The 24,197-nt window shown below is 37.2% G+C and overlaps 1 protein-coding gene across 1 annotated transcript; it reads right to left on the bottom strand.

Annotated features, from left to right (window-relative positions):
• Positions 1-774: 774 nt before the first annotated feature.
• Positions 775-24,197, bottom strand: LOC136261348 (uncharacterized). Its single transcript, XM_066055342.1, has 3 exons — positions 24,026-24,197; positions 18,545-18,729; positions 775-2,343 (listed from the first exon to the last, which is right to left on the bottom strand). The coding sequence occupies exons 1-3, from the start codon at positions 24,107-24,109 to the stop codon at positions 1,029-1,031; spliced, it is 1,584 nt and encodes a 527-aa protein (XP_065911414.1). The 5' UTR covers positions 24,110-24,197; the 3' UTR covers positions 775-1,028.

The following is a 24,197-nucleotide window of genomic DNA, read 5'->3' as shown; positions in this document are numbered from 1 at the left end:
TAGAAAAACATGGGAACTGAGGTAAAATATTTGAGCATAATAGGTGAATATTGAGCATTAATTTAAACATAATAGGCAAAATTTTGAGCAGTGCAGCATAGCATAATAGGTAAAATAATGAGCATAATCGGCGGGTCCCTAGTATTTAGCAACATGTGTTCTGTTTAAGGAGAGGGATATAGATCCCAGTCTATGCAGGATGCATTGTGGTTAGGTTTTGTAGGGAGAGACTCAATTCATCAATAGCATATTGGTCATCAATATGTGGCCTATATGCACCAATAAATTAACTTGTGACTATTATCTACTACTATCTGTGCCAATTCACAGTTTGTTTGCAGTGCTGTTATCTCGTATGAAGGAATTTATTTAGAAATAGCTATCATAACTCCACTGTAACCATCCAGTCTCACTGTCTTTTTGATAAACAATGTAGTAGTTCCGTTCACCAGATATAACTTAGTTATTACTAATGATAGGAGAGAGCCACATTTCAGTTCCCACTATGATACGTATGTAGCTTGTATATAAGGATAAATTCTTGAAGATCTGCCTTCTTATTCTTGATAGACTGGAAGTTTATATTTACTACCTGTAATTTATTTAGGTGGGGAATTATCAGAATGACTAACAGGGGAAGGGATACACAATATTGAATTATTTTGTATCTGATATACACAGTGTACATTAGGGTCTCTAGTGAGTAGCTAGTCAATTTGAAGCTTGATCAGAAAGATTAGTGTCTTGTGATGTTTGAACAGTAATAGTAGAGGATACAGTAAAAAATTGCAATTTTGGAACATAATATTCAGTTACACATGTAGATACGTACAACTGTATTGTTTTATTTTGTATTTTTTGTGCACTTCACATTACACTGTATATCCTTATTAATCAAGTCTACTAAGTAAAAAGTTACTTACATGCGTACTGTATGTGCATAATTACAGAGTATGTACTGTAGCTAGGAATGTATGCATGTACATATGTAGCTTTGTATACACTTTTGGTCTGTATTTTATGTGATTTTATGCATTACTATCATCACCTTGACTCACTCTTATCTTTCTTTTGTAAAAGCCAATTTTAACATTAAAAGGAAGTGGAAATCCAAAAATGCTATGGCAGCCGTGTTCAACATAATCTTCATATGCATGAAGCGTGCCTGATTTCTGTTGTATTTCCTGTGACTTTTGTGTTAGTTCTTTTGATTTTTGGTCTATTTCTTGTGACATTATCAAAATGGCATCTTTCACAGATTCAGTTTGTGCCTGAATTCTGTTCTTTTCAAATATTTCTTTCAACTCTTTTTCTGCGCCTTGCAACTGTTGCTGCATTTTGTGCATCTCTTTTTCTTGGTCGCTTTTCATTCTTTCAATCTCTTTTATTTTACTTTCCTTTTTGATGCATTCTTCATCTTTTTCTTCCTTCTGCTTTTTGGCTCTTCTTAACTCCTCCTCTTGCTGAGATATATATTTTTCTTTGCTACTCACTTCATTTTTAACTGTTTCCAGCTCACCAATAAGTTTAATGATAGTGTCTTCTTTTTGCTGAGTTAGTTTATCAGAAATTTCTGGCCGTTTCTGCATTGCTTCATTATATGCATCTCTGGCCCAGGAAAAAAGCATGTGAGTGTAACAGCTTTTGTCATTATTACCATACACAGTTTCTATATGTGTTATAAACTCATCACACTTTTCATAATAGTATTGTTGATCATGAGAGTTCCGTGACTCTAAAACCATGAACCTATCTTGTACCTTGTCCAGAAGCTCCTTCAACTTTGGAGGACATTCAGTATGGCTTTTCAGTGACATTACCTCTTTTTTTCTTTCTTTTTCCTGTTCACCCATATTTTCACCATGAGTAAATATCACAAATGTGTGCTTCCAGATAGACTCAAGTTTATCTAACTCCTCTATTACAAGCGCATCTGCCTCTGTAAATCTTCCTGCTCCATTTACACAAACTGCAATTGCATGAACGCCGTTACTTGCTTGTAACAGTGCTTTGCTCATTTCTTCAGCATAACTTTTGCTGTTCAGTTTTGTGTCAGAATACCCCGGTGAATCTATAAACTTGATCACAGTGTTATTTACACAATGACAATGAGAGTGACTTTCTGATGTAACAGCAAGCAAGCCTGATTGAGTTTTGAAGAGTTTAGATTGGAAGAAAAAGTTGCAAAGTGTACTTTTTCCAACACCCGTAGCTCCTAATACCCAAACAGCATAATCGTAGTCATCTTCTTCGGGTGGTATATACTGCAGTTGAGTTGACCAGTTTCTGCCTGTCTTCTGTATGCTTTGTGAGTGTGACTGGGTTACTGCAAAATCTTTATTTCTGTGTTTAAAAAACAAGTTATATTTCATAATAATGATATATTATTAAGGCACTCTGTAGGTAGGCACTATATCAAGACACATGATAGTGTGTCGTGCGGCCAAGTACAGCCAGTGCAAGTACGACAGAAAAGTGTGTGTTTTACAGGAACCAAGGAAATGCTGTTTTTCACACATCTGTAGCTTGATAGTGCCTGAGCAGAAATTAACAATTTTTCTGTGGAAACTATCTCGTGGTGGGGCATCTCCTGTTTCAACATTGAGCTGAATCTTCCCAGCCATTACTGAGATATTTGCCTTCAAAGTTCGTATTAGTTTCTTTGTAGTTATTTATCTTTGCTACACTTAGAAATAGTTGCTACAGCTAACTCATGCTAGTCATTTTCTTCAAATTAGGAGGGCAGTAAGAACATAGTGCAGCACATATAGCTACAGTCCAAATTTTGTACACATTGGATAAGAACAAATAATTTAAAAATCACTCTGTACATAGGCTTAAGTCTATTATGCTCCAAAATCTTCCAGTTATTCTTTCTGGAAGTTCTTTTTTTATTCATCTATTATTCTCAAAAATTATTCTCCATCTACCAAAATTATCCCTGAAATTAGTGCCAGATATAAGTATATTAATTACGAATTTATATAATTGACTGTTATAATAGAATTATGGGCTCAAAGTTGACTGCTCTATTAGAGTATCTCAATCTTTTCAGCCGTTTTTATGCTTGCACTGTTTCATGGTGTATTCAAATTATTTTTACATCAGGCAACAAGGAAAACTTATAATTTTGTACCAATTATTCCTGGAATTCATCTGATTATTCCGGAATATTCCCTAATTCTTTCAACCACCTATTATTCCAGAAATTATGCCGGCATAATAGACGCATGCCTACTACATGGAGTAATCATCGTAGTGCATACCTTTTGTGGTTTGAAAGAAATCACGCTAACAATCATGGAGCTACATATAACAAAAATGCCAACCATGTGCACACAACTGAGCTTTTCTAATAAAATAATTATTACTTTCCGTGCCTACTAGGCAAACTAGTCAACTGAAAATAGGTATATAGATAGGTCATACAGTACGATAGTACAAGTATATTAGGTTTGGGTTTTTCTGGCCAAAATTATCACCCAAACACCAGCATCACAATACCATCCTGGTACCTTGGCAGTATTGGTTAGGTAGAACCAAGCCCAAAAGTTCCTTTAGTACGACATTAAATAAATTGTTATGAATTTTTTTTAAAAGGAGGATTTTTTTACTGTCTCACTGAATGCCTGCCTGCCTGCCCGCCTGCCCGCCCGCCTGTCTGCCTGTTTGTGTGATGCCTTCAGGCAAGTATAACTTGATAATGGCTAAGGCTATGGCTTGATTTTTTCACTCTTCGACGTCACTTCATCACGAGATGTGCCTTTGGCATTCTGCAGTACATACAATGCATTCATCATGGACTTACCTTTGTCCTCCTTTGTGTCCCAATTCATTTTGCTGACAGCCCAAGGTGTTGATTCGCGTTAGTGTGATGGCTTCCCTACAGGAATCGTGAATTTGTAAACAGGAATCGTCCTTATTTTCCATAGTGACTGGATGTGCTTCTTCATTTGTAAGGGCTTAACATAGCTGGAAGATGGCCATTTTACTTTTCAGTCAGTGATTAATACTGTAGCTGGGGAACGTGTTCAGCTGGAAGCAAAGCATAATGGTCACTTCACTTTCAAGTCAGTAGTTGATAGCTTAGGAAAGCGTTCAGACAAAAACAAACTCTGGCATCATCCTTCCTTTTGATGTGGTATGCATGAGTTCACCAGTCATCAAGACACACGGTAGTGTATCGTGCGGCCCAAGAAGCTGGTGCGCCACACCGTGAGTATATTTACAGGAAGAAAGTAAACGTGATTTTCACACCTTTGTAGTTCCGTGATTCTTTATCCGATTGAACCAAAGTTGCTACAGACGTGCCGGCTAGGTAAGGGAGCCCACATTCCAACTTTGAATCCAGCCATTTCCGAGATACGAGCGGCCAAAGTTTGGAGTTTTTTATTCGTTTTTTTCTTCTACAGTCTGTACTTCTTCTCTTCGCACACTTTGCAAAATCCGCCATAAAACGCGAATGCGTGCTCCAATCGGGCTGAAATTTGGTACACTTAAAGGACTCATTAAGGCGAATCTCAGTACCAAGTTGGGTAGGAATCCGATGAACATTCACGGAGTTATCACCAATTCTTTGCGTAAAATAAGGTCAAAGGTCTGTCACGCCCACAGAATAAACTGCTAGAAGGAATGAACTTAAAATTGCTATGTAGATGGAGTAACTATCGCCGGAGTGCCTTTTTGTGGTTTGAAAGGAATCCAGTTAAAGGCCATCGAGATATGACACAAAACCCAACCTGTGTCACAATTACGCGATCGATTTTTATGAATAAAAAAACTATTAGTTTTCATGCCTACCAGGCAAACCGCTTAGAGCAGTGAGCTGAAAATCGGTGTGTAGCTGGAATATTTATCATAGAAATTCCTTGCAGTAGTACAGAAGAATCAGATTACAAACCACTGAGTTATGATTCCAAAGCCAACTACGTGTAGCATATGTGAGATCGAGATACTCTAATAGAACAGTCACCCTAATAGAGCATTCAGCTACGTATATAACTTACTCCATTACAGAATTTTATGACATTACAAGTTATTCTGTAGGGAGTTCAGCTACAAACAGTTAATCTTATAGACAATTCAGTTACAAGCAAGTCATCCTGTAGAGAGTTCAGCTACAAATATGTTGCTGTAGAGATTCAGAACATTATAAGTCACACTGAAGAGAATTCAGCTATAAACAAGTCACCTTGTAGATACAACAAGTCACTCTGTAGACAATTCAGCTACAAACAAGTCACTGCATAAAGGGTTCAGCTACAAAATAGCTACCCAGTAGAGAGTTCATCTAGATCAGCTACAAACAAGTTACTTTATGCAATGTTCAGCTACAAGTAAGTCACTCTGTAGAGACTTCAGCTACAAACAAAAGTCACTCTGCAGTACAAACTAGTCACAGTGTAGCTGGAGAGTTCAGCAACCAATCACAAAAAACCACTCTGTAAAGAGTTCAGCTATACAAACATGTTATAATTCTATGAGAAAGTTATAACTCTATAGAGACATCAGCTAGAAACAATTAGTCATCCAGTAGAGAGATCAGCTACAAGACATCACCTTATACAGAGTTTAGTTACAAAGGAACCACCATGTAGAGAGTTCAGCTGCAAACATATCACCCTGTAGAGAGTGCAGCTATGAACCGATCACCCTGTAGAAAGTTCAGTTAGAAGGATCACTTTGTAGGGAGTTCAACTACAAACAAATTACCCTGCAGATATTTCAGCTACAAACAAGTCGCCCTATAGAGAGATCAGCTAGAAGAAGTTACCTTGTACAGAGCTCAGCTACAAAGAAACCATCATATAAAGAGTTCAGCTGCAAACAAATCACCCTGTAGAAAGTTCAGCTACGAACAGATCACCCTGTAGAGAGATCAGCTAGAAGAAATCACCTTGTAGAGAGTTTAGCTGCAAACAAATCATTTGTAGATAGTTCAGCCAGAAACAAGTTCACCCTGTAGAGAGATCAGCTAGAAACAAGTCACCCCATAGAGAGAGCAGCTACAAAGAAACCATCCTGTAGAGAGTTCAATTACAAACAGATAACCCTATAGAGAGTTCAGCTACAAACAAATCACCCTGTAGAGAGAGCAGCTAGATGATGTTACCTTGTAGATAGTTCAGCTACAAACAAACCACCCTGTAGAAAGATCAGCTAGAAGAAGTCACCTTGTAGAGAGTTCAGCTACAAACAAACCACCGTATAGAGAGTTCAGCTAGAAGAAGTTACCTTGTAGAGAGTTCAGCTACAAAGAAACCATTCTGTAAAGAGCTCAGCTACAAACAAATCACCTGTACAGAATTCAGCTACAAACAAATCACCCTGTAGAAAGATCAGCTAGAAGGAGTCACCTTGTAGAGAGTTCAGTTACAAAGAAACCACCATGTAGAGAATTCAGCTACAAACAAACCACCATGTAGAGAGTTCGGCTAGAAGAAGTTACCTTGTAGAGAGTTCAGCTACCAAGAAACCATTCTGTAAAGAGCTCTGCTGCAAACAAATCACCTATATACAGAACTCAGCTACAAACAAATCACCCTGTAAACAGATCAGCTAGAAGAAGTTATCTTGTAGATAGTTCAGCAACTTAAGCTACAAACAAATCACCCTGTAGAGAGATCAGCTAGAAGAAGTTACCTTGTAGAGAGTTCAGCTACAAAGAAACCATCATGTAGAGAGTTCAGTTGCAAACAAATCACCTAAGAGAGTTCAGCTACAAACAAATCTCCCTGTAGAGAGATCAGCTAGAAGAAGTTTCCTTGCAGAGAGTTCAGCTACAAACAAATCACCGTGTAGAAAGATCAGCTAGAAGAAGTCACCTTGTAGAGAGTTCAGTTACAAAGAAACCATTCTGTAAAGAACTCAGCTGAAACAAATCACCTGTACAGAATTCAGCTACAAACAAATCACCATGTAGAGAGATCAGCTAGAAGAAATTACCTTGTACATAGTTCAGCTACAAAGAAACCATCATTTAGAGAGTTCAGCTTCAAACAAATCACCTGTAGAGAGTTCAGCTACAAACAAATTGCCCTGTAGAGAGATCAGCTAGAAGAAGTTACCTTGTAGAGAGTTCAGCTATAAAGAAACCATCATGTAGAGAGTTCAGCTGCAAACAAATCACCTGTAGAGAGTTCAGCTATAAACAAATCTCTCTGTAGAGAGATCAGCTAGAAGAAGTTTCCTTGTAGAGAGTTCAGCTACAAACAAATCACCCTGTAGAAAGATCAGCTAGAAGAAGTCACCTTGTAGAGAGTTCAGTTACAAAGAAACCACCATGTAGAGAGTTCAGCTATAAACTAGTGACCTTGTAGAGACATCAGCTAGAAGAAGTTACCTTGTAGAGAGTTCAGCTACAAAGAAACCATTCTGTAAAGAACTCAGCTGCAAACAAATCACCTGTAAAAAAATTCAGCTATATACAAACAAATCACGCTGTAGAAAGATCAGCTAGAAGAAGTTACTTTGTAGAGAGTTCAGTTACAAAGAAACCACCATGTAGAGAATTCAGCTACAAACAAATCGCTCTGTAGAGAGATCAGCTAGAAGAAATCACCTTGTAGAGAGTTCAGCTACAAAGGAACCACCATGTAGAGAGTTCAGCTGAAAAGAAATCACCCTGTAGAAAATTCAGCCACAAACAAATTGCCCTGTAGAAAGATCAGTTAGAAGGAGTTACCTTGTAGAGAGTTCAGCTACAAAGAAACCATTCTGTAAAGAGCTCAGCTGCAAACAAATCACCTGTACAGAATTCAGCTACAAACAAATCACCCTGTAGAAAGATCAGCTAGAAGATGAAGTTACCTTGTAGATAGTTCAACTACAAACAAATCACCCTGTAGAGAGATCAACAAGAAGAAGTTACCTTGTAGATTGTTCAGCCACAAACAATTCACCCTGTAGAGAGAGCAGCTAGAAGATGTCACCTTGTAGAGTGTTCAGTTACAAAGAAACCACCATGGAGAGTTCTGTAATAAATATTATATGTTTTATATATATAATTTGTACATTTACTGATATATTTAAAGTACATCTGCTTCATCTTTTCTTCTTTCTGTGGTAAAGAAAAAAAGATAGGTTTAAAAAGTCCCAAAGCCGGCCATAGGCCAGCTTTGGGGTATACAAATACTAAAAGAAGTGAAATCTAATCAAAAACAGCCAAGGTGTAAAAACAGGGTGCAACCCTCAAAAGGCTATGGTGAAAAAAGATGTGAAATCCAAGGTGGTGGCCAAGAAATGGCTGTGATGGTAGGCTAATGGTAAAAATTTTAATAACGACAATTCAGGTGAATTTTGTGCCAAGACCAAGCAGCACCAAATTCATCTGAACTGTCGTTATTAAAATTTTTACCATTAACCTACCATCACAGCCATTTCTTGGCCGCCACCTTGGATTTCACATCTTTTTTCACCATAGCCTTTTTGAGGGCCGTACCTTTTTTTTTACAGCTTGGCTGTTTTGGATTAGATAATAATGTTACAAAAAAGTAAACAAACAAGTATAAAAAATATTAGGAATTTTAAGTCAATTAGGGATCATAGAAAAAATGTAGGGAAACAAGGGAGGTCACCTACACATCCAGATATACTAGTGGACATTTAATCCCTAATTCAGACTTGGGTATAGACTGAATTTGGGATTAAATGTCCACAAGTATGCCTGCAGGTGTAGGCAACCTCCCTTGTTTCCCTACTTTTTTCTATGATCCATAATTGAACTTAAATTCCTTAATGGGTGGCTACATGTAACAGGTATAATAGTTATGTTATAAATACTAGTGTGTTTCCTAACAAACAGGTCAAGTGAATATATCAGTTTTAGTTTCATGAAGCATGATATTAGCTGTGTGTGGGGTAGAAAGGATTGTTATGCTGTCTTATTGGAGTCGTGTGTAAATAGCTTCATGATTAGACAATCAGTAGGTGTTTATACAGTCTATTTCTAGCCGTAGAACGAACTGGTAGGATTAGTTTAGCTGGTTTTAGCGATTTAGTTTTTGTAACATTCCGTAAATAAATTCTCCGCATAGCTAACTGTACTGTATTTGCCCAATTAAGTACATAACTGTACTGTATTTGCCCAATTAGCTGCACAACTGTTCTGTATGACTTCATACAGTACAGTTATGCAGCTAATAAGTACTGTATGGATAATACACTACGCGGAATTGCTTTGATCCTCCCATACAAAGTATATACAATAATTATAGGCACTTAAATATTTAATCCCAGCTTTGCTGGATATCAAGTATGTTCAAGAAAGTAATAATGCACACAAAAACAGCAAAGCTGTGAAAAAATGGTTTGGCCTTAAAAAGCCTGGGTGAAAAAAGTTGTGGAATCAAAAGTGCTGGCCAAGCAATGATGTTAACACCGATAATTTTTAACAATGCACACAGCCATTATTAAAATTTATTAGCCTTAACATCATTGTAGCCATTTTTTGGCTGTCATCTTTGATTTCACAACTTTTTTCACCCAGGCGTTTTAAGGCCACACCATTTTTTCACAGCTTGGCTGTTTTTGTATGGATTTCACTTCTTTTTGTCTTCATAAGGCCAAGTTTGGGGTTTGTTTTTACTCACATTTCTTCTTTTCTATACAGACACAATAATGATTGTTGAAGACAGACTTAAAAATGTATTGTGTTGCATGATTTTCTTCAATATTTGGTAAAGCTGCATCACATGTTGCTGTCAGACCTTCAGTGCTGGTCACTGTAAAGCTTTAATAACAATAACAACAATATTATTGTACTACTCTAATAGAGTGCACATTTTTTGAGGATTTTTAATAGAACATCCATAGATTGTTCTAGAACAATCTAGTTCTTCTATTAGTAGATCACAGAGTCTTTTTCTTCAGTTTAATAATTTACAGACTCAATTAATTGATCAAGCCATGGGAGTGTAAGATAAATTCTGCATTGAAGAGGTGTTGTGACTAAACACAAATCTGCTGATAAGTGGTGAATGTATATCATGCATTCCTAGTAGTTGTGAATTGTTATTAGAACCATGGCTGGTGGAAATTGGTCAGACCAAGTATTGGCTACAGTCAGGGTTACCACTAAAGATGTGTGCAAAAAACTTATTTACAAAGCATACTTTTCTAGGTTGCCTTGGGATGCTCCATTTGAGAACAATTGAGCAACTTTTGAGATTACATCTGAGTGTGTTTTCAGACAGAAACTTATATTTTCCGTTATATTGTTTGATGGCTGTTCTATTAGAGTATTTTATTGCTTGACTGTTCTATTAGAGTATACCTTTTCATGAATAAAATCTGCTATGGCCGCTGCCATAGTGGCCGTAGTGTCCTGAGGTCAGCTTAGTAACTTTGTTCGCCAATCACAGCACAATATGTTTTGCTGAGGTCTATTAACCAGATTATACTATTATTTCATTTCTATGTAGACACATGCATACATCATATACAGTACAAGCACAAACTGTGCAAACACTATGCATGTTTGCACATATACACCACATATTGGTTGCACTTGATGTAAACAAGTTAATATCACAATGCTCTTGTAGGTGAGCGGTAGTGACCTTACTAGGTATTAAAAATTTCTTGCAGTGCCCCAAACAGAGGTACTGGGGAGTGAAGGATTATCATTGACATCATAATCAATCACAATAATTGATGTAATGTGAAATTAATATTAACTGCTTATGTACTGTATCACCGACGTTACGTTGATGTGCATGATTTATCTCACAATGTGATTACCTCTTTTGGTATGTTGGTAGACTGTACTGGCATGTTTGAGTACCACTACAGAGGCAGAGGGAACAACTTTTAGAAGGGAGGACAGGTGCATGTAGCCAAGATATTTTCTGATGGCGGGGACCTGAGGACATGAGGACATACACATTAGTGCGCTTTTCACATGCAGAGCATGCCAACTATGGAGATCTGCTTGGGTATGCATAGCTATGCCAAACGGGATGGTTTAAAAAAAATTTCTTTTGAAATTGAATAAGATTCATTTAAATAAGGAACTACTGGAGTGACTTAAAGCCAGGATTTGGTTAACTGCATAGATGATTTTTCAAGTAGTCATTCTTCCATACAAAAGCATAGCTAGTAAGAACAGTTCACATTATATAAGTTACCTATTAAGATGGAAAACTGGAGGAGGAGGCAGCATCATCAGACAGACCAACATGGTGCAGTGGATTCCTTGTGGCACTCCAATACATTAATTGTGTACTCCCACTGGCGTCTTTGGACAAAGGACACACGGTTACGAACCATAAGAGTACCAATGTGTTTACAAGCGTTCACATGTGCGTCTACTGCAGGTGTGAAAGGGACTTTGTAAGGTACTTCCCCTACACCGCAAAGTTGATGATGGTCGGGCAAGCAACTGTGATGGTTGGGTAAATTCCCGCTATGCCCATCCCACTGATCATGAAGTTTGAGTGCCACACACCCTATATATGGCTGCTGTTCGGGTTGATGCGTCTATAATCTACTGGCTGGGTATGGCACGTGTATGAAGTGGTGTGGCCAAATACGGAAATGGTACATCACCTTTGCTTACTATGTGAAGGTACTGTAATTGTAAGCTTTATAGACATTTTGTATGTGTGAAGCATTTCAGCCCTTCTCTTGACTATGTCTTGACTGAAAATGAGTGAATTTATTACAGTTAGCAGTTAAGGTGCATGTGTAAAGAGGAGCCTCAGATGATGGTTGTTACTTTATATGTTGTTTGTATTAAAGGTAGGCAGCATGAGAAGAACTGAAGTAAGTTTCGTCAAGTTTTGCAAAATGTTGAAATTCACCTTGCATGGTGTATATTAAAACTGCCGAAAGAAATTGTATTACATATTTTTAGTGCCAATTTGTTGTTTATACTATGAGGTCTGAGGTTATCCTGCATTGTCATTTATCAAGGTCTCATTTTTGTGGTCTGTGGCTACTGCATCATCAAAACACAAGGGATGGAACTGTATTGCAGACATCTGTATTATGTCCAGCTATAGTTGTGACTCTTGACCAGCTGCATACTGACTGGCAGTGTTATAAATGACTGAGAGCAATTATTGTGGAGCTGATCAGTGTTGGATGGCTGCGTCATTGGAAGTCCCAGGAACTTTGGCTGCAGGTAGCTATAGAAGATAAACATCTGTATGAATAAGGTATTTATTGCTGTGTGCTGACTGGCAATTTGTCTGGATGTAAGATGTTTGGTGTCCAATAGTTTCACATGGCCAGGTCATTTTCTTTTATTTTACAGATCAAGTACTACTAACAGTACTAAGCACTAGTATCTAGATTATGAGGAAGGTATCCTGGTTTTCCTATGCGCAATGAGATTGTGTAGAACCTCTCATTTGTGACTGTGCATGGTAAATGTGTTCTATAGTGCATGCCAAACTTGTTACCAAATTCTTCTCTTCACATTGAAAGTGTTGTTTTTCTTGGCAGGTCCAGTGAAATGAGACATTGATTTATTGGAGGAAGGCATGCCAGTAGTTAGGATTACTGGTGGTTTGCTATTTGCTGTACAGGCTGTTGGTAAATAGGCCACATACAGCTTTTGTGAAGGAGGTCATTCACAAACTGGTAGGCATGTGCACTGTACTACATACACTTTACACTAGCACAATATACACTCAGAGTGAATTATACATGTGTACACAACATATTGCTTGTACTAACTTCATATTGGTTGTACTAATGTAACTTTGTATTTGTATTGGCTGTAATAACTTCATATTGTTACTCTTAAATCCAGATTTGTGACCCAGAGGGAGTGGATTTTCTCCTGGGCTAGATGAAATGCCACCCCCAGAACTGGCTGTCAAGTGCTGGACGGCTAGATGACATGCAGGATTTGCAATGCTGCTCAGAGAAATCAGGGGGCCGAAAGTAAAAGTGAGTGTCACCTACCTAGTTGGCTTATATCAGGTCACAATGAGTATTTCTATCACATGTAAGTGGATAGTGTCTGAAGCACAAAGCATACTCATTCTGGGAGGTCTGAGGGCATGCCCCCCTCCCTGGTAGCACTGAGGATTGATGTTTCCTGAAGCAGACGATCACCATTAAGAAGAAAAGCCTACAATCATTATTATGTCTATTTGCCAACATGGGACAGTGCTTTATTTTTGTGAAAGTGCACTTTGTGAAATATTGAATTGTATTGCTGCATGTCAGTCATTGTTTACTTGCGTGACATGTGATATGAGCAATTCAATTAATCAAGCTATTGCCACGTGTATCAATTAGCTGTTGTGTTTAGTTATATGATAATGAGATATGAGCAATAAATTGCTGTCTGGCTTTGAGCACCATGAACTTCAGGTCTCAATATGGGAGTGACAATTTCTATGAGTAAAGGTAATCACGTGATACCACATGGATGGCACTAAATGGAATTATCCTGAAAACACTCTCCCTAGGGAAATTACATTCTTCACGCTTTCACAGTACATTATACCTGTATGTGAGTGCTGGGATTGTGTCCACGCCGCGTCATTAAAAGTTATTTTTTGGATTAGGCACTTTGGTAAGCAAAATCCTCTGTACAGGCAATCCAGTACTAGAAAACTTCTCTGCTAGTATTACTCCACAAAAGGCGGTTATGTTCAATGATAATAAGGCGATAACGCTAACACAAGCCGAGATATCAGCATAATAAAGTGAACCCGCCCTTATTTTTGTGGTTGCGACAAGAAAACGACGTAATTACAATTCCGGCACCCGCTGTACTGTACATTTCCAATGGAAATGATTGTGTAATTCAGGCTAAAATTGCAAAACCGTCCCTACACGTAAATAACTCACAGTAGTAGCCGTGCGTGTTTTAATTGTGGTGTGCACTTTGTAATTTCTTGGCCGCGTGCCTCACTACTGTGAGTCCTGATTTATGGCCAATCAAAATTTTCACAGTACATTTCCTATGGGGAGGCCATATAAGTACAGTGTTCATTACAGCCTTTTCCCGAACTTGTAATGGAGCCAAACCGTACGTGTCTGTTGTTGACACCTTTGCTGTTACCACTAATCATCTGGTTGGCTGAAATGTTAACTCGGTTGAGTAAAAATCCACTTTTAATTTTTGGCTGTTTTTCAGGTTTCAGCTCAACTTATACTTGTAGGCAAAGGTGTAACCATAAACTACACTATCCTACAATTTCAAAAATTATTCTACCATGTGGTGGGCTGTATGATCTTTTCTCTAAAACACTGTAAGTGCTCCTATTATGGGGTATATTATGAGTCACAATAAACATTTGTTAGCTACTTCATAAGTTTGCTATTTTATATCCAATTATGGTAAATGTTGTGGAATTATTTACAGGTACTCTAATAGTATCACCATAGTTGACTTGGTTTTTGCACTTTATATCATCATATTCCTTACTAAATGGTGAGGGGTACATGTAGCTAATCTCGGACAGTATTCCTGCTTAAAGAACTATGTTATCTCTTAATTGGATTTGTGGTTAGCTTACAGTATGATCACTGTCTATGTTGATCTGAAGTAGTATCATTCATTTCTTCCTAAATCTGCAGGATTTAACCCTCTGAATATATTTTAAGCTATGCGACCCATCTACTTTAATATTCTCACACTTGGTTTACCCTGTAGCCGTGACAGAACTTTGTTCTTTTTTACACAAATAAATGCTCATAACTCCTTGAATATTCATCGTATTCACATCAAACTTGGTACATGACTTCACCTTTGTACGTTCTTCATTTTGCGAGACAATCAAATCACATGTTTACATTTTATTGCAATTTTTGTAAAATGTGCAAAAATAAATCAAAGCCTCCATAGCCCCTGTAGCTACAGCATAAGAAAAAAAAACAAAAAATTTTGAACAAAATTTTGAACAGCTACGTATATCTCGCAAATGGCTGTTGCGAATTTAATCAAATTTGCTGTATGGCCTACCCTATCTGGCAGACAGCTATAATGCAAATATGGTGTGCTTTGGAGAAGGGGCCATGGAGCTATGCACGCGTGAAAAAGCTGTTTTCTTTCTTCCTGTCGATATAAGATTTTAGTTAGTTGAAATTTAATGGTATCAAAACGTTGAGTTAAGTTAATTACTGGTAAGCTGTTGAAAGTTTGAGGAAGTCTGTTGGAGTAGAAGTTTCTTTGCTGATTAGTTGATGTACAAACATGTTCAAGTTTGTTACTGCATGGAAGAAGATGTAGTAGAATGATGACATAATTTGATGAAGATCTGGATATCGAAATGATCGGATGGATTTTGAATTGATTTTATGAAGAACAGAATGCCACACTGGTCATAAATATACATTAATGGTAGTAGGTTGAGTTTGCTAAGGCGAGTTTTATAATCAGAAACATAATCATTGAGAATGTATTTGGTGCCTCGGTGCTGTGTTCTTTCAAGAGCAGAGAAATCTTGGATAAGATAGGGATGCCGCAATGTGGAACAGTACAGTTGTAGCTGGGATCTTACTAGTGCTACAGTATGTACAGAGTCCTTTTAGTTGTAATGTTAATAGAGTGGCTGAATGTACAGTGTACGTCTAAGTAATCCAAAGGTTCTGTAAGCTTTGGATGAAATGTGGTGGTAGTGGTTTCTCCAGGACAGGTCGGTGGATATAATAATTCCAAGGCCACAGTAGGTGTTGCTAGAAATTATCGGGGAATCGTCAATGTTGTAAGAAGTAGGGAATTTTGTATTAAAGGAGAGGTGAATAAATTTCTTAGTGAATATATATACTACAATGTAGCACACAGGTTTTCTTGGCTGCATGACACACTACCGTGTGTCTTGATAGTAGAGATCATTACAATTAATGTGCTGTACAAGGGAGATTCAGTTAAGGCTATCCAAGGACCTGTGAGAAAGCTTAAAGCCTGTGAATACAGGGAGTCAGACACATGTAAACAAAATGTGGGAGAATACATGCAGAAACAATCACAGACCCAGTGATGACTTGATCCCCAGCAACATGAAGTGTAGGTATGCGCCAAAGGAGCCACAACAGCAGGGATCTGTGATCTTCCCTGCATTCAACCTGTACTTAAACATTGACTTCTTGCCAGAAAATGGCTTTATTCAGTGAATGCTATCCCACTAGGGACTTGTGAGAAGGCTTAAAGCCTGTGAACACAGGAAGTCAGAAACATGTAACTAAAACGTGGAGAATACAGATCACCATAATAATATTCCAAAGAACTTTAGCAGGCAAATGTATTTTCACTCTAGACGTCATTAATAATTTGAGAGAATGCATATGCATAGTCACATACAGTATGTGCAATCAAAAGTTTGGACATTACTATGAAATATAATCAGAAAGTAATATCAAAAGAAGGTGTGGAATATACTGTACAGCCTGGACAGCATTCTTGTCTAGCAGACAGAAACAGGGGCTTATGTATACCAGCATGACATGACTGCTTGCTCTTGAGAAATATATATTCTCTCAAGAAACAGAAGTAATGATAAATTGTCAGGCCCACAGTCATGGACACCTATAAAATGAGCTTGGGTAGCAAGCATGATACTAATACACTGTACAGTCCTTATCCAATTTTGATCAAAGTGTTAAGGATGAAGAAGATTAGGTGAAGAAGATTAGGTGAAGGCGTAAGAAGGTGGTTACGTAGCTGTATTATTAACTAAATAGTGAGAGTCATAAAAGATGACATGTTTGGTAAATACAGTAGCTGATGAATATTGTAAAGTAGAGATCACAAAAGTTTGCATTTCATTTTATGTCAACCAAAATCTACCCTTACTTTTCTTCTTATGACACATTGAAAATATTAGTTATGTATGTTTCACTAAGCATGCCTTTAGAGTGGCTTTGCCTTTAGAGTGACTTGAAACATTTCCAATAATTAAGTTTCTACAGAACTTTTTCTAGCTAGAACTTTATTTTATTTAAGAGAATCTTCCATTCTATGACTGACTGATTGGCTGATTGACTAAACACTAACCTGCAGACAAACATACCTCAATAATAGCTAACTCTATGGGTCAGATTTTTTCATTGTTGTAGATAATGCTTTGGCCCAACATGTGCCTGTTGGTATGCCACAATGTGTGCATCATAGACTTGCCATTGTGTTTCATTTTTTTGTGCTTACTGTCCAAAGTGGTTATTCACTGTACTATATAATTGGCAGAATATGACTGGTTAGTCACCACTAGAGTACCTACAGCAGCCCTTAAGATGGTTTGTTATGTTTAGAGCATAGAAAAGATCCAGCAGTTTATCTTCTGATGGCTTCTATACACTTGAAAAATTCATCAAACATATATTATCCTACTGTACAACATGGAGCAAATAGGAAATACATACATGACCTTAAAACATATGCAACTACATCATTCAGTAATAAACTGTATATCTTCACTAAAATCACATGACTATATCAGATATCAAAAATTATATGAGACAGCTACTTTGTTTGCAAGGAATTAGCATAAGGGTGAGCATTTTGTCTTGCATTTGTAGTCTCGTATGTTTGTTATCATTATTTCCTTTATAAAAGTTCACAATTGGTGGAACACTTTGTAAAAAGTCATAGCAAACAAGTGTAAGGAAAAGTTACAGGTGTGGATCTTACAAGTTAGTAGGGATCATTTCCCAAACTGCAAATTTGGGAAATCCCTCCCTAATCCCTACTTTAACCAGCAACTGACTAACACAGCTAAAGGCAGGGATTAAATTTACAATAAAAATTCCCTTCGTGGTAAGTGGTTATCACAAAGATAACAATGTGGCTATGTTTTATGCTGTTTCCAGGAATATCCTGTTTTGGTATGCCATTTTTGTCATGAATGTACTTGTGCAACCATATTTGGTGTATATTACTTCATGATCAGTTCCTTGGCTCCAAGTAAGCTTCAGATACAGAACCTCTCAATAAATGAATACACACTAATGAAATGAGAGCTAAAGTTTCTGTCTACAGAAATGTAACTAATCAGCATCAGCCATAATGTCATGCATAGAACAATAAGATTTTTAAATCAATTTTACCACCATGACCTTGTTAAAGCTGAAAAGCCAATGGGCACATTGCATTGACTTATTTTGGTCTTACGTAATTATATGAACTTTAATTTGTCAAATATATGACAGATTTTCAAAATCCATTCACAAGTATTATGCTATAGCAGAAGATCAAAGTATCCATTTCTGTAACAACTACAGTGTACTCTAGAATTATAGTAGAAGAGATCAACCATTCATATCACATTTCAAGAATGAGCACCTTTATTCAACAGAACATAAAAATGCAATGCCAAGCAAGAGCATAGTTTAACTGCATATCAAATGCATACCACAGTGTGCCTACTGCAAAAGTTTATCCTAATAACATTGATTTATAACCTTTTCTGCTAAGAACTCCGGATATACTTGATATGGGGTGTACATTTTATAATTTACAATCCATAATGTGCCTGTATACACATTAATATCATAAGTATAATAAACACTTAATACAAATTTTGGATTCAGACATGCAGAGTGTATCCTGCATGTACATAAGCATAGGATTGTGCTTGTCTTTTACCTGCTGACTAGTAAAGTTAGCCTATCATTGTGCTCTTCCAACTTTTTCTTAATTTTGGCCTTTTCTTTTTCTAGTTCCTCCTTTTCTTTTCCTGTTGCACTGTATCCACAGAATTGACCATTGATACTAATAATGCGGTCACCTTCACGCAGCCCTCTATTCCATGCTTTGCTCGAACTATTTACCTATACCATAAGAAATTACATTATGCATATAATTTAGCTTCATATCATGAAAACTGTACAAAATACAAATCAATGGCCACTGGATCATAGCTAATGCTATAATTTGTTGTATGTAGAGTAGTGCATGTGCTGTGTGTTGGTTTGACATAATTATTGTTCATTTGTATTTCATTGTACTCATGCATATCGTAGTTGTGTCAATCAATTTACATGATCAACAATGCTATTTTTGTTGACTCAGAATATCATACTGTATATATAACCTGTTTATGTACGTAGTCATGTAGGTACTGTGAATGTATGCAAAACTATTGTAGTTTTACTTGCTTGTAAGTAGTTGTATAGTTGCTATAGTGAATTTAACGTTTATATTTCCATTGTGTATCTAATAGCTTCAAGTTTGCTACAGCATACTGGCCTAACTGGTAGTCATCATACTAGAATAGATTTTGCAGCTGATGAAAAGAAGGTATACTATTATAGCGCTTACTTTATTGCTTTGCAATTATCTGGATTAGCAATTTTTGGCTACACAACAATTTACTGATGATTGTGTCACCTGACTACAAAATATAAACCACTTCAAAGTCATAATGACAATGAAACCACAACTTTGCCTTAGTATTGCATCACTGTGATATCTTATCCCCCCCCCTACCTTTATAAGTTGCTATAGTTTCCAATCTTTTTACTTACTTGATCATGAGTAGTCACTTGCCTTATGGTATGCATGTATTGACAAGTTTGCAGTAGATGAAACATAATATTATCATTTTCTCACTGACCACATGCAAGGTATACAAAGATCACACAGATTCAAAAATTCTAAAAGTTACTATCAATGCATGTACAAACTTCCAACTAGAATTTCAAGGCAGCATTTGTACCATTTTCCCTTTAAAATGTGCTGGGAGCCAGTTTAAAGCACTGTGAATTCCAATGTAACCGATTCCTATCCAGCAATCTATTGCTATATTTCTGAGATTGGCAATCAATAGCACTATTTTCCAAAATTTAAAAATTGGGCTAGAAACGCTAATTTAGAAATTTAAAAACTCCATTAGTAGCATAAGTGACGTATTATTGAACAGTATACCTACTGTATTATCGAACATTAAAATCACGCAATTAATTTGGAAGTTTACAATATCCTCCCACATAATTATTTGTAAGGTGTTTATAGAGAACCCCAATAGTGTAGCATACTCTTGATGAGTTTTCCATCCTTTATGTGTGGACATCACAACAGTCTGGATACTTATCGCCACCAGTGATGAAAAGAAGAAAAAGAAGACAGGATATGTCATGAAAGAACTACGAGAGTGATTTTGGCTGCGGAATTTACTGAATGTTTTATCATTTTCCCAAGTAAAATATGTATCCTGAAGACTGTACAGCAGGTGTTATTGTGAATAAAGATGATAATGCACCTATCAATGTCATCCCCCCCCGGTATGGTAGGGGAATACAGGGGATTTGACAAAGTCTAGTGTCAAATTCCCCCCCAGTACTGGTGCTATGAAGCTTGTCAAAACCCCACTATGTCTCCACCTCTATACAGGGGTTTCTATATAGGGTTTGAATTACCTATAATTTGTTGTTCAACAAACTGCTGCCGTCAAATGCCCCAGGGTGGGGAAATATGTAGATGTCAAATTCCCAGTACGTGTATGGGAATCCCAGGGGGAGGGTCTAGGTGCATAAGACTGTGTCGTAGTTCGTAACATAGATGTTCATAATTATGCTGATTTTCTTTATATGTGCGCTTAAGACTAAACGATTGACCATTGGCATTGTAATACCCCACAAGTGCATGCTTGTATCGAAACTATACTTCAGTTAAAGTATCTTTGTACTCAGAAAAAGTACAAAACATCCAATAATTAATCGGAAATTATTGGACGTTTGATAATAGGTACCGGTGTTCGATAATTCGCTAATTAGCTACAGTATGCAGAAATCAATTCATAACATGGACAATAAGCAGAATCAAATGCTTAAATTTAACTACATGAGATACTCTAAGAGAAAGGTGCTACCTCCTGGTAAAAAAATCAAGGCTGTTGTTACTACTTAGCTATAAGGAAAATGTTGTTATTTTAGACTATATAGTCTATATGTGAGACCTACAAAACAAGCTCAAAAAATCTTCAGTATGGACCGCAAAATGCTACATAGCTAATTTAATATTTACTGACTAGTAACCTATTATTGAACCAGGTTTATGCTTTACTTCATAAAAATCTCAAGCAGCTTTATATCTAGTGGGGAGGATGAATTGGAATGCCATTACAGAGTATAATTTTTTTACAAAAAAAGAAAATAGAATCGCAGTGGCTAGCTACTATCGGTGTCAATAAGTGCCACCAAAATCTATTGACACTGACCACAGCAACTCAGCACTCTATATAGGTGTATGAAGTTTTTAGTGAATTCGAGGCAAGCTATAAATAGCTACAGAGTTGGAGCTGGTTTGTGACCATCCCAGTGAACCCTAGCTTGTCTCACAAAAAGCATACCTTCATTCATGAAGGACACCATGAATAGCTATTCCACAGTGGTAGAGGGGTCGATTTGTAGAAGTTGATTTTTGGACTGCAGACCCTAATATCATAGATTATCGAGAGAGGGGATTGAAAACTATCACGTGATTCATTAAAATTTGTTGTAACAATCAGCCTTATGCAATTCTTTATCACTAAGGCCATACGTAATTGAAAGTTGTTGCTCGGACCTGACTGACCCGATTTTGCACAGAGTTTAATTAAGAAAAGAAAAAAAAAAAGATCACGTGACACCTAAAAATTATTTTTGTAATTGCTGCAAAAGATTGTAGAACAGTTAGTTGGTACAATTTTGATCTCAAATAATTATAATGTTAGCTATCTATAAGCGTAGATCACTTAAAACCAGCGTGTTCCTCACCCCCTGGCTAAGAAAATCCATGATAGCTATACCTGAATACATCAGTCAAATCACTTAAAACCAGTGTGTTCCTCACCTCCTGGCTAAGAAAATCTATGATAGCTATACCTGAATACATCAGTCAATGGTGGATCCAGGATGGGGCATTTGGGACAAATCCCCTCCCTCCCCATCCCTTTGTGGAGGAGTCAGCTACTTCTTTTGATTGGAATAGTAAATCTTGTTAGGTTAAAATCAACAACTCGTGAAAAATATGCATGTTATTACCATTTATTGCAAACTCACCTGAAACCGAAGTCAAAGCAGTTGTCGAACTGTCATCCAGCACCTTCATGCATACTAGGAGCCTCTAAAAATAATTTTCATGTTCCTGGAGTTTGAGAAATTCGCCTTTTAAACAGCTTTTAAGACTTCACAACTATCTACAAAGGCTACAATGGCAGAAATGAACAGCGAGACACTACTTAAAAGTGATTATTTGCTGCAAGAAAATCTGCTCTCCCCAACCACTTACAACTTAGCCTGTTTGTGCCCCTCCCCTTGCCAGCTCCTGGATCCGCCCCTGTTAGTGCTCATTGAACTACAAGCTATGTTTATCCGTTTATAATAGTTATGTACTAGATGGGATTTGACAGGTCTGCATACTGCTAAATGTTTCTTTAATGTGACATAATGATCTATTTTGAAATAGTATTATGGCTTGTAATCAGAAATCATAAACATGCATGTCTTTGTTTATAGCTAGCTAGCTATTTTTTAATTTTTTTAATTTAATTTTGTTAGTTTACTTTTTATTTATTTATTTATTTTAATTTAATGTTTCTATTTTATTTTATTTTTCTTTCTTTTTTTTTGCCTATCGACCGACTGATTTTGTTGTAAAATAAATCCGAGCAATAACTTTTCAAATAGGTATGGCCTAATTAGTGGCACAAAATGGTTTATAGTATACTCTCTGGTAATGCTAACTTGTGTATATCTAGGCGTTCCATCAACTATCCGCTGTCTGGTCGAGTTTTATTCTCGTGCGCACTCTGGCTCCTCACCGATGATGATAACATCATGAAAAGTATGACAACATACAAGAGATAATGGAGGCCAGACTCAGGGGTACCAAGTTGAAATAACAAGGACCCTGGCAAGGCATAAAAAAGAAAAAAACACAATAACAACACATACATTACAACAACACCAAGACACAGTACAGCACAATAATTAGTCCAATAGATCAGTAACGTCCCATGATGTTGAGGATCTGGCATTGAAGATCCTATACGAGCAAGATAAAGCAACTTTTGCTGCTTGCTGAAGGATGCTACAAACAGAATGTTTAATTTGATTGATGGAACACTTCTGACAATTTTGCTGCTGCTGCTGGCATAAAATGGCCTAAACAGCCAACTTCAACCGTTACAAGCTCAATGGAAAGAGATGTACGTTTTAAGATCTTGTAGCAGTGGACCATAGCGATCTTGTTTTCTCTGGCGCTAGCAGCTAAAAAGTGGTGCTTGGTAGCTATTAGTAACTACAGAAAGTTCTAATAATGTGACTGATGGAATCAGAGGAGACTAACACCAAGTCTGGTCTACTTAACGATGATGAAAGATTAGAAAGAATGGTGCTAAGAAAGCTCTCACTAGCAAGATGGCCGGGGACATCAGCATAAAGCTTAGAACTGGGTGACAAATCTTTCAGAAGACTACGAACAAAAACTTGTAAAACCAAATCATGGCTCCAAGTGTATCTACCTTGGTCAAGAGTCACAGAACAGCCAGTTAAAACGTGTGGTTGGTTGTGGGTTAGGTTGACTGACACAGAGCACAAACTGGATTAGTAATCATTTTCCATCTAGCCAAATTCATTGGTGCACCAGCCCACAAACTTTACCAGCAACAGGAATGGAATTGGATAATTCTTGACAGATGTAACCCTTCACTGATGAATGTCATACACCCCCGAAACGTATTAAAACTTCGATGATAAAGTCCTTTGGTCGTTATGACTGAAAGCGGAAAAACATGTTCAACTTCAAAACCATTCATGCCCGGCTTTGAGTGCAAATTTGTGGCACGACCCCGGCTTACCCTCCATAACATTAACAATGATCAGGAGGCTCTGCTTCGAGTTACGAAGACGCCTTGTGCTACTTTACACCCCGAAGAAAACAACTTTTCTCTACAAACGTTTATAAGAGAGTTTACAAAAGGTGTAAATTATTGTAGGTGAGGAGTGCGTCCGTATAAAATTAGTTTTCTATCCCCTCTCTCGATAATCCATGTTATTATGTACAGTAGGTAGAGTTCAGTGCATAGATATAACGTATACACAAACGAGCAAAAAAAAAAAAAAAAAAAAAAAACAAGCTACAAACCTGTCGAACTATGTCACCGTCTACGAGAAATCCATTCCATGGTTGTAGTCCATTTATCGTTATTGGTATCGGTCGTTTTTCCATTAGCTCTTGAGTTCAGCGCGTACCTTTCAAGTGATAGCTAGTCTACAGGAACTTTAGCGTGCATGTAGCTATATCCAGCTACTGTATA

This window comes from Dysidea avara, chromosome 1 (genome assembly GCF_963678975.1).
Source record: "Dysidea avara chromosome 1, odDysAvar1.4, whole genome shotgun sequence".
NCBI lineage: Eukaryota > Metazoa > Porifera > Demospongiae > Dictyoceratida > Dysideidae > Dysidea > Dysidea avara.
This window is presented reverse-complemented; position numbering and strand designations above follow the sequence as displayed.